Source organism: Anguilla rostrata, chromosome 6 (genome assembly GCF_018555375.3).
Source record: "Anguilla rostrata isolate EN2019 chromosome 6, ASM1855537v3, whole genome shotgun sequence".
Classification (NCBI taxonomy): domain Eukaryota; kingdom Metazoa; phylum Chordata; class Actinopteri; order Anguilliformes; family Anguillidae; genus Anguilla; species Anguilla rostrata.
In genome coordinates, this window is record NC_057938.1 from 40,633,982 (window position 1) to 40,647,965 (window position 13,984).

At 41.9% G+C, this 13,984-nt stretch overlaps 3 protein-coding genes across 7 annotated transcripts; 2 read left to right on the forward strand and 1 right to left on the reverse strand.

Moving 5' to 3' along the window:
* Nucleotides 1-951: 951 nt before the first annotated feature.
* LOC135257182 (KATNB1-like protein 1) lies at nt 952-5,301 on the forward strand. Of its 3 annotated transcripts, none has more exons than XM_064339666.1 (10): nt 952-1,171; nt 2,641-2,768; nt 2,946-2,983; nt 3,193-3,427; nt 3,648-3,763; nt 3,855-3,905; nt 4,102-4,191; nt 4,290-4,394; nt 4,518-4,611; nt 4,751-5,301. In XM_064339666.1, exons 2-10 carry the CDS (start codon nt 2,655-2,657, stop codon nt 4,781-4,783), a joined length of 876 nt encoding a protein of 291 aa, XP_064195736.1. In that variant the 5' UTR covers nt 952-1,171; nt 2,641-2,654; the 3' UTR covers nt 4,784-5,301. The 3 variants fall into 3 exon arrangements, with proteins under 3 accessions (XP_064195736.1, XP_064195735.1, XP_064195737.1); XM_064339665.1 differs by lacking the exon at nt 952-1,171 and adding an exon at nt 1,176-1,311; XM_064339667.1 differs by lacking the exon at nt 952-1,171 and adding an exon at nt 2,256-2,393.
* A 134-nt stretch (nt 5,302-5,435) lies between these two features.
* emc7b (ER membrane protein complex subunit 7b) lies at nt 5,436-9,734 on the forward strand. Of its 3 annotated transcripts, none has more exons than XM_064339668.1 (6): nt 5,436-5,653; nt 6,494-6,649; nt 7,590-7,709; nt 7,945-8,083; nt 8,646-8,726; nt 8,988-9,734. In XM_064339668.1, the coding sequence occupies exons 1-6, from the start codon at nt 5,577-5,579 to the stop codon at nt 9,135-9,137; spliced, it is 723 nt and encodes a 240-aa protein (XP_064195738.1). In that variant the 5' UTR covers nt 5,436-5,576; the 3' UTR covers nt 9,138-9,734. The 3 variants fall into 3 exon arrangements, with proteins under 3 accessions (XP_064195738.1, XP_064195740.1, XP_064195739.1); XM_064339670.1 differs by lacking the exon at nt 5,436-5,653 and adding an exon at nt 5,703-5,740; XM_064339669.1 differs by lacking the exon at nt 5,436-5,653 and having other exon boundaries at nt 6,265-6,649.
* Nucleotides 9,735-10,958: 1,224 nt separating this feature from the next.
* On the reverse strand, nt 10,959-13,952 carry LOC135257180 (muscarinic acetylcholine receptor M5-like). The gene has a single exon (XM_064339663.1). The coding sequence runs from the start codon at nt 13,890-13,892 to the stop codon at nt 12,327-12,329; it is 1,566 nt and encodes a 521-aa protein (XP_064195733.1). The 5' UTR covers nt 13,893-13,952; the 3' UTR covers nt 10,959-12,326.
* Nucleotides 13,953-13,984: the final 32 nt, after the last annotated feature.

The following is a 13,984-nucleotide window of genomic DNA, read 5'->3' on the forward strand; positions in this document are numbered from 1 at the left end:
TGCAGTTACTTTGGGATCTTGAACTTGGCTGATCAGTTAGAAGATGCTCCAGGTGACCCGTGTGACCCCACCCAAGAGCAGGCAACAGCATTTTACAATGCCAATGGGTTGTCCCTCTCACACCACACTCTTTACATATCCTTCCACTCCAGGAATGACTGGAACTAAATTGACAGAGAAGTGGATTATGATTCCATCCCTCCTTTTCCTATACTGCATCCTATCAGCTTAGGAGGGGAAGTAAACAGAGGCGTTGGGTAAGCCTGAGTTTACTTGCTCCAGGGAATATGAAACACAGAAACAGAGTCAGGAGTACACCTTCCTAGGGTCCCCATTAAACATATTCTGCATGAGGCAAAACACCCTACAGATCATCTCTAGATGAGGTGGGATGTAATTTCACATTGACCTTGCCACGGGTCTGCATTCCTTGAGAACCTAGTTCTAAGACACATGACACCGTCATCACATGAGCAAGTCATTGTGAGGACAATGAGAACTGTGATCTGTTCATTACAGGCCAACAGCTCAGTGGTTTCAGTGTTTTTACATTTCATGCCGCTTAAAACCACACTGCATTTTGAGCTTAAGTTTGAAATTCTAGACTGACAGAATGACCCTGTCGATATACTTATCTTTCCCTCATTTCCAATAGTCCAGGTTATTCTTTGGACCAGAGGAAAGAAAACTCTGATTATCTCTGAAATCATTAAATGGAGAGAGACATTGATGTTACCCTTGAATGAAGATGCATTAGTTTACAGTTGGTGAATGCCGTATAAACACAATTGAATGAGACTAGTAAAAACTAGGTGAACATGACCCACCAGTGAGTCAATGAGCAGTACAGGTAGGTTACAGAATTTGCCCTTCGAGCTCAGTGTAATCCCCTTGATCACCACAAGATAGCGCCAAATATTTTATGACTGGAATCAATCCCAACATGCTGTGTTTCTGTTTGAATGCCGCAGGTTTCTTTAGACTTGTAGCAAGAAGCTAACGATAGCTGGATGTTAATGTGCATTACAGCTAGCTAGCTACCTAGTTTCCGTTCATTCAGACGGATACAGCTCTATAGGTTTATTTTATCGCTGTTGGTGGATTGTGCAGCTCTGTATGCGTGTGTGCTGTTAATTTAATCAAATACAAAACATCTTTGCAAAATGTGACTGTAAGTAAAATAATGCTTAAGTGTGTTATTCACTTTATTCGGCTAATACCAGCTAGCTCGGTGCATGCTGTGTCTGGTTGGATTGCTATTAAGCCTGCAGTGCAACCTTAAGTTAATACCTCTTGAATCTGTTCAGCTGGGTAGGTAGACGTTCGTTCAAATTGATACTTTTGGGTTGGAATTAAGTAATTTATATAGTATAGTTTTAGACAAATTTAGCTACATTAGCTAAGTCAGTTATTTGCACGGGCTGTTACCCGTTTGCTCACCTCTAAATGGTTGTATGATACATAGGCCTTAACATTAGTAGTATCACAGGTCTCTTAGCTCCAAGAATCAAGATAATGTTTTGCATGACAGCGGGTAGTCGCAGCACGTAACACCACTGCTTTATAAGTATTTTATTTGCAAGCTAGGTTAACTAGTTTGTTACTTCATGATAAATACAACCGTCTGTCCTATGTTCGCTTAATGCGTTCCCACCCTTGCTATCAGCTAGCTAATCGTTGTTACTTTAAGTTGAAAAGAAGACATGATCTTCGGTCAATGCAACGTGTTCAAATAAGCTAAATAATTAGCAGATAAAAGACAATGCATGAAATGATTAACTGGCTAGCTAACTTAGTTTGCCGTTCCTTTAAAACTTAGGTGAAAATACATAAGGAAATGGTAACGCTAAACTCGGTATTTAAATAATGTGTTAAACTACAGTTAAACTACTGTGCTCTGACTAACTAGCTCGCTTATTTAATACGTTGGCTAGCTTGGTCAGCATAGAGGTGAACTTGGTGGATCAGACAGTTGGCAGACTGGGTCTTGGATGTTTTGAGTAACATATTTTTTGTTTTCTTGAATACATTGGCTATATGCACCACTTGCAGGGTAGCTAGCTGTCGGGTGGGACATCCAGTTCCTGTTTCAGCTGAGGTGTGTTCCCATAGCGGTTTGTCATTTGTTGATTATTCAAGTCCATGGTGTTATCATTAAAACCGAGTTTGTACACCTGTACAGATTCAGGGTATTACCTATTTAGGCCTACACGATACTGTCTTCTAGCTATAAGCTGTTAGTTCAACAAAACGTAATTATGCGAGGAGTGTCCAAAGTGAATGTACCGCAGACGCAGACGTTATCAAAATAGCCTAATTTATGTTCGTGGTTGACGTGACACGGAAATAGCTTTGTTGAAAGGTAGTTTACTTATGTGCACATGCTCAGTTATGTAAGTATGTGCCTGCAGGTCTCTTATATTTTTATGGCTTGTTGACAGTAGTTTTGATCGTAGGTTTGGTTAATGGTACCAATGGTGTCGGTCGTGTTGCTGAACAGATAGTGGTTGTCCTGCACCATGAAGGAGTGTACTCACCCTGAATTATGCAAAATAGGAAGCGATTGCATGTTGTTAATTTTTGACCTGTGATGGTGTGTTGTGCATTTAGCCAGTAAAAGCTCTGTTTTACCTGCTCCAGGGTCTTCTGCTGCTATGGCCTCTGGAGATGACGTTGAAGAGAGAGAATTCAGAAGTTTCCAGGGATCCCAGGCCAGTGAAGCTCTCAAACGCAGGACTTACTGTGTGGCTGAGAAGAACATGAGGGAGGTAAGAGGATCAAGGACAGAAGTGGGGTGCAGAGGCACTTGGAGATGGATGAGAACGACATTTAGGAACGTGTGTATGTTGATGTGAAGCCCTGCGTTTAGTATCACTGAGGGGGGGTAAGGAAGCTTGTGGCTCAGTCACAGCAGCCCCCATTCATCACTTCTCCTCTCCTTTTAGGTGGATTATTTTAATAAGGAAGAAATTAATAAAAAGAGGTGAGTTTTCCTTGAGAAACAGTCCAATTGCGAGTCACACCAAACGGGTCTATAGTCGGGTTTCACTGATTGATCTGAAAGCGAGGCATGGAAACGATCTGCACAGTAGCAAGGCTCGGGCCCTTCACGCGGTGTAAAAGAGTACTCTATCGTGAGCTCCTGCCTGTTGCCGCGTACCTGACCTCTGAACCCTGACCCCTGGCCTGCAGGTCTCCAGTCAGCAAAGCGAAACGACTGTCGTGCAAGAGGAAGACGTGTCACGTGCCGGCGAGTGCCGCGAGCCGGCGGAGGGGCTGTGACATGGCCAACAAGGAGAATGAGCTGACCTGTGCAGAGGCTGTGCAGGAGGTACTTTGCAGTGACCACTGCGGGCTCCCCCTGAACCCTGTACTGGGAGCCAAGATGGACGGGCCGGCATCCAAATACAGCGAGTACTTCACTGAAGTAAGGAAATAACCAAGCTGGCATTCCTTTTGTTTTTGTACTGTGCTCTGGCATGTGTTCATTTCACCTGTGTTACGGTGGATGGTGCCTCGGCAGAAACTCAATTCATTTTGTGAACTTGGCAGAAATCATGTGATCTGGCAAGACCTTTTGATTGGACGTTAGCATTCCATTACATCCAACACCCTTCGCCTCACTGAATCTTCTGTCTGTTTAACAGCTGTCAAAGGACCATGATGTAATGACACATGTGCTTTTTGGAAGAAACCTCAGGCTGAATGTTGCTTTGACTCTTTGGCGAAGAAATGCCAATGAATTAGTCGCATATCTGATCAGGTACAAAATACAGATTTCAGGTCAAAGTTTTTTTTCCCTGAAAAGTTTCTTCTTGAGATTTCATATTTCTCCTACTTTGTTTCCTCTAAAGAATTCAGGACACAGGTGTGCTTGTTGACTGCTTACCTGTCATTACAAAAAGGTAAGTAATGCAGTGATGGTGGGTGAGCTTGAAATATTGGTGGGTGAGGGGGGATTGCCGAACCCTTACCTTTAAATCAATGAAGTTACTAATTTAAATTTTCAGCCCTCCCCGTTTCCAGCTCACCTGCCACTACCAGTTCAATACACAGCATCAAACAAAGTTTCTCTCGTGATAATTGTGTTTTCTTTCATAGCCTACAAGATGACAAGCCTCTTATATCTATAGGCTGTTGTGTGGACCTCCTGCCGCTAGTAAAAACTGTTCTTGCCAGTAAATATGAAGAGTAAGTTGGCCTGAAATACTTGCTTTGTCACAACATTGGTAAACCATTTTGCAGAATATTATTTTTCACTTTATAAAACCACCACATGTATATTTCAGATACCTGATAGTCGGTTTACACTGGGTTCAGTCCGTCATTAAAAAATGGTGGCCGGAACTATCTGTGAAAAGCAGGAGTGCACAGGAGAGCTGTTCAGATGACTGGTATGTAAGTGGCAAGGGGGGGGGGGGTTCATTTCCCTGCATCATTTGCATGAACTCCACAAACCCTGTGGAGTCTTCAAAGAGGGAGGCTGTTCTTTTATATTTCTGTTTGTTTACTTGTAGGAATGTTCAAATCATGAGGCAGCAGCTACAGGAATTGTGGGTACACAAACGTGAGTTGAGTTTAGTTCCAGGAACAACAGGCGAAATAGCAAAGGTAAGTTGTGCTATTCCAGGCTTTGCCTCAGTGACTTTGTGATTAACTTATTGATAATTGATGGCAGAAGCAGGACTGTGTTGCTATGGATGCATTTCTGTACATGCATGATTGCTCACAACGTTTTCCCATGTTTTAGGGTATAGAATCATATCTGTCCCAGCTGCACTGACTCCAGGCTCATTTCTCAGTGAGGAAGCGACCACTACAAGCGTTTGATTCGAATCAGAGGATCTTCAGCCTGCTCTAACTGGCCCCAAGGCCAGATGAACTGACACTAACCAAGGCTGCAGATGGCGAAGAACAATCACTGAATTGATGAACTGAGAAGTACAGAGGCACCTTTATTTAAAAATGAAGACAGTAGCAGGGCAGCGGGGAGCCTTGAACGAACTGTGAATGACTGCTTCACATTGAAGTGGACCGTTTTGCTTAAAATGGCACACATTCCACTCCGTGAGGTGCAAGAGACTGTCTGAACCCAGGCCGCTCAGTGATGTGCCAAGCCTTTTCTCCTGGTGCTGCTCTGCCATGCTTCTTGCGTTTGATATCAATTGATCTCCTGGAAGGGAGCGACTTTCTGCAGCAGTCTTATTAGAGCATGGTTTGCCTGTTCAATAAGAAAACACTCAGCTGTAAATTGTACATTCCTCAACATGCTTTTAATCAACTATTAAATAAATTTTCTTAGTTTGTGTGTCCAGTTATTCAATTGCTTTACAGTCAATAATGAGAATAACTTAATTGATAAAGTTGGGTTTATAGAATATTCTTATAGTCTTAGGGGAACTGATTTATTCAAAATTTTAAGTGTTCAGTAGCAGAGGAAGAATAATTAGTTCTGTTTCCTAAAGTAACCAGTGGTGGAACATCCAGGTTCAGTCCTCTCCAGCATTTTGTTCCAATCACCTGCATTTGCTAAATAGCACAATACTTCCACCAGGAGGTATAACTAGTGAAATCAGATGGCTGAGTTCATGAGTGGAAGAAACACATGGCAGGACCTCGACATTCTGACCCCTGGACTTTCCACCTCTGCATTGTATGCATTTAAACATTTTCAGCACTAAGTCCTTCATTATATGCTTCATCTACCCTTGTGGGAAATGCTGCATAGGAGTGTACTAATGTAGGTTCTTGGCATTTTCGTAACGCAGTGGTAACAAACCCTACAGAAAACCTACAGGACCCAGATCGAGGGTCCTGTAGGTTTTCACTACAACCCTAATCTGCGTTGAGCTGCTAATTTGACTCCGGTGTGCGATTGAAATGAAAACCCACAGGATTGTATATCTCTAGGAACAGGGTTGTTACCACTGCCATAATGGTTCTTACACAGTGGAATTACATGTTACAACAGTCAAGAGATCTGCAGATGTGATCCTTCAGAAAAAAACTCCACATTTGTTAACGATACTTAACTTGAATGGTTCACACTTTGTGACCAAACGGAAATGCAGTGTATCAATATCCAAGAACAATGTCTTGGAAATATTTAAATATTTAAATAATTCCTTGATCTCCAGGAACGAAATCTTATTGTAGGTAGTAGACTACTTCGCAGTCAGGCATTTTGAGGTGTTTTGCGTATCTAGTGATCACTGTTTATATAACTACATTGCTCCTTTCCTGGTTTGTTAATAAAGATTCGTCCACATATACCGACGTCATATTTTGCATGAGGAAGAAGCAGCTTGATGGCGGAAACGTTCAGTCCGTTTGAGGTTTAGCCTAAATTTAAAAGAAAAGCACAGTTTAGCTGCTACTACATTGGACAACACGGTTTCCTGAGTGAACGGTTAATCAGAATGTTACTCCAAAGGAGGATCTCACAAACATTGTTTATTTTCAATGTTTTGTACGCAACGTCTCTGTGTTTCAGTGATCCGGAGCCTGGCTCCGGACTTGCCGCTGTACAACCGAATGGAGACCGGTTTAAGATAGAAGGCCGAGCCATCGTACCGGGGTTGAGACCGCAAGATTGGATTAACACTGCCCGTGTTCTGGTGGAAGGAGAAGAACATATCGGGTTTTTACGGTGGGTTAAGAATAAAATCTAGGGTTTGCTGGTTCATTCTGCGCTAATGTAATATTAGCTAGTTGGCTAATAATGTGTACAGCTCGCTAGCTATGATAGCTAACTAGCGTTTGTTGGATGTAAGCATGACTCGTATGTACTCGTATGTTTACGTTATTTGACTCGACGTTATCAAGATTGATACCATGCCTGGAAACGTCGTTACTATGTCAAGTTGTGTTAATGATCTCTAGCGAATTGGCAACGCTGAGATTTTCAAAGCTGCGTAATTTTACATTGCCATGTTGAACATGCTATGGGTATGTGTTGCTGTTAGTCTCTGCGGTAGCAATCGGTTAATAACAAAATTGTTATAAATTCTGTTATTTAACTGTCTTTTGCAGAAACGTTCCAAACAAATTGGACTTCGCTCAGTCCCATGCGTGATAAAATTAAAGCCAAACCTGAACATGGAAAATATTCACTCACAGAATATATCGTGCATTCTATTTTGAAGTATTTAATGAATTGCAATTGGACCACAGGATTGCAAATTGGCAGATAGGATAACTATAACCGTTTCATGGTACAGATTGCTAATATTAATGTGTACAGCATGATACCAGCAAATAATGCAATGAAGTTGACGTAAATGGATTGGTACTATCGAACATTCTGTGTGATAATGTTTGAGCTTTTTTTGTGAAGGCTCGAACTGCAATCGTACGCAATTTATTACATGGAGTGTGGTGCAATTGTTTTTGGATTACTTACGAATGATATTACAGTGTTACAGAGATTCGATTGTGCAAGGCCATGTCCAGTGGTCCTGAATGAATCGTTGTGCAGTAGTTGCTTATTGTCGTCGACCTATTTGAGGCTTTTGTCTCATGTACGTACAGTCGCTTAATCGTGTTGGACCTTTATCCATCAAAGCAAATTATTATTTTTTTCTTAACAGAATTGATGGGAGCTTTGCCGTGAATGACGTCCCCTCAGGATCCTATGTTGTTGAAGTTGTCTCTCCAGTTTACAGATTTGAACCTGTTCGAGTGGACATCACATCAAAAGGGAAAATGAGGTAGGCTATGGTTGTACAAAGTAGTCACATTGCACAATACATTTTTAATGTTTGCCAGCCAAGTTTGCCATTTTCAGCAGTGCAATCTCTCGTTGTGTCTGTCAGTAAATATTAGTCGTAGCTTCATTGTTTCTGATGTTTTTTTTTCCCCTACACAATTTCTTAAAGTGAGTGACTCTGCCATGGACCAAGTAAATGTGGCAGTTTACGATGAGCTCTGTAATTTCAATTGCAGGGCGAGAGCTGTGAACTACATCAAGACGTCAGAGGTGATACGGCTGCCATACCCCCTGCAGATGAGGTCCTCAGGCCCGCACTTGTACTTTGTGAAACGTGAGACTTGGGGCTGGACCGACTTCCTCATGAACCCCATGGTAGGTCCAATGTTGAGGAGCAGGCAATGTCTCATTGGCTGGTTAATCCGACTTCTTAATTCAAATGAAACCACTGGTCCTACTTACTGCCTAGTGGTAACACTGATTATTAAAATGCTGTTGTAAGCTGAGACATTTGACAAAGTTGTTAATTCCAGAGCTGAATTTGCAGGGATTTTTCTCTGTGCTTTCTGAAAGGGAAATGGTAGAAATATTTGTAGTAACCTCCTGGCCTACTGTGGATATATTCTGCTCATTAGCAAGTCATTACATAAAGTGTGTTTAAGAACCCTTTACTGCTTTGAGGAGAGTTCATTGCTAATGGATATTCGCTGACCTTGCTAGGCTTTCCTGGTCCACTATTGATAAGTACAGGATCTTTAACTTCTCACTGTTTAGAATCTAGTGTTAGTCCTGGCATGTATAGTCTGGAAATGATCCTGATTAGTGGCAGAGGCCAGTGTCCACAAGAGTATGCAGTAATTGCAAGGAAGACGGATTGGATCATCTTGGTTTCCAAACTCAAAGGTACCTACTTTATCCTTACTTCTCTTTTTTCCAGGTCATGATGATGGTTCTTCCCCTCCTGATCATTGTCCTGCTTCCTAAGGTTGTCAACACCAATGACCCAGAAATGAGAAAGGTAACCCTAATGCCGTTTCTCTGGGATCTTAGCTCAATTTTATATGTAAATTTTTAAATGTTGTGTTCATAGTCTGGTGGAGTGAAGATTTCTTGTCCCCTGCAGTGTTTGAACGAAACCCCACTATGTGTGTACATATTGTTAGTTGCGTGTTAGAGTTGCGCAGAACACCTACAAAAGCCTTGTTTAGTCTGTGATGAGAACAGAGACCGGAAGAGAGTGAGCAGCATGTGATCTAAAGCATTCTGTGTGTTTCTGCAGGAGATGGAGCAGTCCATGAACATGCTGAACCCCAATCATGAGCTGCCAGACGTGTCTGAGTTCATGACCAAGCTCTTCTCCTCCAAGAGCTCTGGGAAGTCCGGGGGTGGCAGCAAAGGCAGCAAGAGTGGTCCGGTAAAGCGGAGGTAGTGCCCCCCGGTTTGTGCCTAAACGGTGGGGTTTCTCAGTTTGTGTGGTTTTTCTTTTATTTTTTTTTCGGTTTTATTGTTCTTTTTGAAAGGTTAACTTTTTTCTGCCTGTTTGCCTGTTTCTTTCCCCTCTCATCCTTTGAAAACATCAACATCAGTATTAAAATCATGGTTTCAGACCCACAAGGAAGGTTTTGTAGGTTGTGAGGGGGGTGAGGGATTTTTTTTGTACTGCCTTTCCCAGTTTTAAGCTTCATGGTTAGCTTGTTTTGGGTTTAATCTCCAAGCATATTTGTAATTTGCATTTGAGACAGATCGCAGCCACTCCTGTACAGTTCCGTTATTTAACACTGCATTTCAATGAAGCAATTGAACTGTTTGTCATTGATTTGTGAATGATGTGTGGCAGCATTGATGTATTGAGTGGTTTAAGTTGTATCTATACTACTATTGTCAGACCTACTTGAATGAGAGTTTATATGACTAAAGATACACTGAGATTATGTATAACTGTGAATGAAATTATAAAGCATAAGACATTTTAACTTTAAAATTATAAAAAGATATATAAAGCCAATAAATTGTGATGTTAAACCTATCTAGTGCTTCTGTTTTTACATGGGAGAATTTCTCTAATTATATACATTAATATGTACTACATGTAAAAATGTAGTGTTTTCTTTAAATTTTCATAAGAACTGACTTGAGTATACCTTGTCCCCTTCTGGTGATTTGTTAAAATGTGAAAATAAATAGCACAGTTTACAAGCACAGTTCAGTTCATCGTAAGAAAATACAATTGCAATTCTGATATTTAACTTTCCAGTTTATCATGATTGCACATGAAGCCATTTTGTTATTGTCCTTACCCAAACTAATTATCAAAAGGAAACACTGGTTCAAAACAGGGGTGGGTGAAAATGATAGAAAGCTGCTCACATATCACCCCTCACTCTCTTCTTTAACTGAGTGTGTAGTTTTCCATTGCGATATCCAGATACATAGCTGTTTTGAGCCTTGGATGTTGAGCTCTGCCCCCATTGTATAGCAACTAGTTGATTACCACTGTAACCTTAAATTGGTTTTCTAGTTGCATTTTTAGAGCAAGCTGGAGCTATTTACGAGAGCAGCTAGTGCACACTGACACAACCATCCTGTAATATTTTTGAATTGCCTACAGAAGTTAGCAAGTGGATTCTCTGTCAACTTTGTCGCTAAATTTATCAACACCTAGGGACTGTATCTTTCAAAAGGAACCAGCGACAATTCTATCTAGTTTTCTGACTGGCCGAGACCTTGTAACCATTGAGATTTTCATTTAGCGATTATTGCCACCATTAAAAGGCGTGCTTGAGTGGAGCAGTCAGCCGCAACTACATTATGAGCAGCCATCGCCAGGCAGTTGCCGTTAGCCCCAGTGACCTTTCCCTCCCACGAGATAAGATGGAGAGGCGCGGTTCGGAATGGGGAGGGCTAAAGCTGCCACTTGCGCTGGCTAGCTGTAGTTGTGTCTAATAGTTTTCACCGCTTCTCCTTTCATTCATCAAGGCTATTTGTTAGCATTTGTCTGCAAAAAAAGGTGTCAAAATCAGGCTCCATCTCATGGGCAATGGTAATATAATGAGCAGGCGATGTATATGCAAATTAACAGGATGCCATTCAAATGTGCACTTTTATGATGCCATCAAGCTACGGAAGCTGTCGAAAGTTGCTGAGAGACCTGGCAATACTGGCTTAATTTTTCTACAATGGCTTATTAAAAAAAAATATCCACAGAAGGGTATATGATGTTACAGCACAGAGAGAAACCCTTTCGGTTAACTTTTTGGACATCCTTTTTAGTGAAAAGTAAGTAACTTCAAGCATAATTGAAGCTTAATTGTTAATTGAACATAACACCGTTCCTTTTCTGTTCATTGGCAATGAGGATTCTTAGTTTTTAGTGACTAATTATTTTTCTTGTGTAATAAAAAATATGAGTGAGACCGATATATTCATTGATTTTAAATATGGTCAGTAAATGTTTTTTATGTTCAAAATTATAATTGATTGAATGAAACAAATTAGAGAAGCAACAAGTTTTGCTGTTTCCCCTTCCCTTAAAAAAAGACACAAACCAGAAATCAAGGTTGGAACCAAACTGTGCATTTGGAGAACCATTACACCCCTTACAGGAACACTTCACATGGTGGAAATGGCAGTCAGTAGTGACTGATTCACCTCAGCTGACTTCTATGGTAAGAACTAATCATTCAAATTAATGAATTCACCACAAACTTACAACTAAAAATTTTACGTTTATGGTGTATTTTTGTCATTGTTGACTCACATAGGTCTCCCAAGTTACTCAGCATAGAACATGAAAATAAAGCATATTCAACATTATGCAGAAAAGAGGCACATGTAACTGAACAACAGAAATATTGAAATGTGAAAGTTAATGTGTTGAATTTTGAGATAACAGATCTCAGGTCAAAGGAGAACAAAGTTTAGGCACAGAACAAATAGGTTTTACAAAGGAGAAACACATCTATTTACAATAAGCAATATGTAAAACATATGTACAGGATATGGGTCTTTTCATTGTGTGGTGTAAGACACAGTTACCTAAGTATAGACAGCATTGTCAGGGAACAAATAGTAATAGTACATTAACTGCAGTGTTTCACAATGCCCTAAGCACTATTCATGCATTACCAATAATATTAATAAAATATAACAGTCTATTAAAGTTAAATAACCAGAAATGAATATTACAAGCAGTAACACTGATGTAATCTTTGATTACAGTACATTTTTCAGATGGAAATAGTATTTAACATGAAACTTGAGATATGCTTGTTGTGTGTAGGTACCTGAGGATTATGAAACGTATGCAGGTCATTCTGTGAAAATGGTGATTTCCTGCTTTTCTCATTTCCCCAATTTAAATCATTTAAAAATGGCAAAAAACTGGTTCCACACCAAATCATGCGGTACTCCTCCTGTGTGGTGTCACTGCGGAAAAGTCTCAGCCTTCAGAAAGGCAGCATGTGTGCATTTGCTGGTGTGGGCTGGTCCTCTTTGCTTTCCCTTTCAGTACCATTACAGTGACATGCGCATAATGCCAACCCAAAGTACAGATACAACTGTCAAGGTGTTTTGACAGAGGATACATGAGAGGAGACAGGACATTGGATAAGCAGACATCTCATGTCACTTTACTGCCCATCACCACACTCTGGCCACCCCAGTACAGCCTCTCCTCGTCCCTCCTCCTCTTCCACTGGCACAGTAGCAGCGTGCGGAAGGTCTTCCGGAAGGTCTTGTTGCAGAGGGCGTAGCACATGGGGTTGACTGTACTGTTGACATAGCAGAGCCAGTAGCCCAGGTGCCAGAGTGAGAGCGGGACACAGTCGGAGCAGAAAGTGGAGACGAGCACCATGATGTTATAGGGAGTCCACGTGAGTATGAAGGCCAGGAGGATGGCGCTCAGAGTCTGCGCTGCCTTCTTCTCCTTGATGAGGACCATCCTCTTCCTCTTGCTGTTTTGGCTCTTCAGTATGGGGCCAGATATTCGGGAAGAAGAGGAGGAGGTGGAGGGGTGACCCAGGGACTCTGCTGAGGAGCAAGATGAGGGCATCGTTTTGGCCTCCCTGTTTCTGCCTGGTCGGGGGCTCTCGTCCTTTGGGACCAGCCTGAACTTGTAGGAGATACCCCTCTTGTTTTTTTGTAAGCCACACTTGGGATGGGAGGCAATGTAGAGGCCTTCATTGAGGCTAGCCAGCTCATGACTCTCATCCTGCTCGCAGGCTGGGTTCATCTGACCTGCCTGTAAGGTTCCAGAAGATGACCGGCGCTCATCATCCTCTAAGGATACATAGCTGTTGAAGGTGGCCATCTGCTCAGCTCTGAGCCACTCTTGGGTGGACGCTGTTGTGGATATGGAAACCATGCCGGGGTTTGAGGAGGACCAGGAGGTCTGTTTCCGCTCACAGCTGGTGCTGGATGACCGCTTGCAGCTGAAGCAGGATCCAATGATGATTTTCTGTGGCTTTGTGGGGCCTAGATGTGCTGAGGGAGCATGCCCCTGGAGCTCCACCAGGTCCTTTGTGCGCTTCTCTGTCTCTCTGTAGATCCGGCAGTACAGGATTATCATGATGGAAATGGGGATGTAGAAAGCAGCAATGGCTGTGCCAAATGTGATCACTGGCTCTGAGAAGAATTGAATCTGGCACTGTCGGAGGGGGACAGTTCTTTTGCCAACAAAATACTGCCAGCATAAAATGGGAGGGGCCCACAGGACTAGAGATACTAACCACGCCAGGCCAATCATGAACCCAGCCCGTCTTGGTGTCCGCTTTGCCCTGTACGTCAGTGGCCGGGTAATAGAGAAATACCTGTCAAAACTGATGACCAGCAAATTCATTACAGATGCATTGCTGGCCACATAATCCAGAGATAACCAGAGGTCACATGCCAAGCTTCCCAGAGCCCAGTATCCCATCAGTATGTAAGATGTGTATAAATTCATGGAGAAGATGCCAATAATGAGGTCTGCAAAAGCCAAGCTCAGTAAGTAATAATTGTTCACTGTCTTTAGTTGACTGTTGACTTTGAAAGATAGCATGACAAGAATGTTTCCAATTATTGTTATCAGACTCACTATGGCTGACATTGTTGCTATGGATATGACTTCCCAAAGACTGTGTGTGATAGCCTGGACATTTGAGGCATTTCCATGGACTGTGAAGTTCTGGGGATACTCAGCTTCCATGCTGCTTTTGTCACTACACCCACAGGAAATGGACTGTGATTGCCATAATTTTCTCCCACGGTCGTCTGAAGGAAAACAACAATTAGGATTAG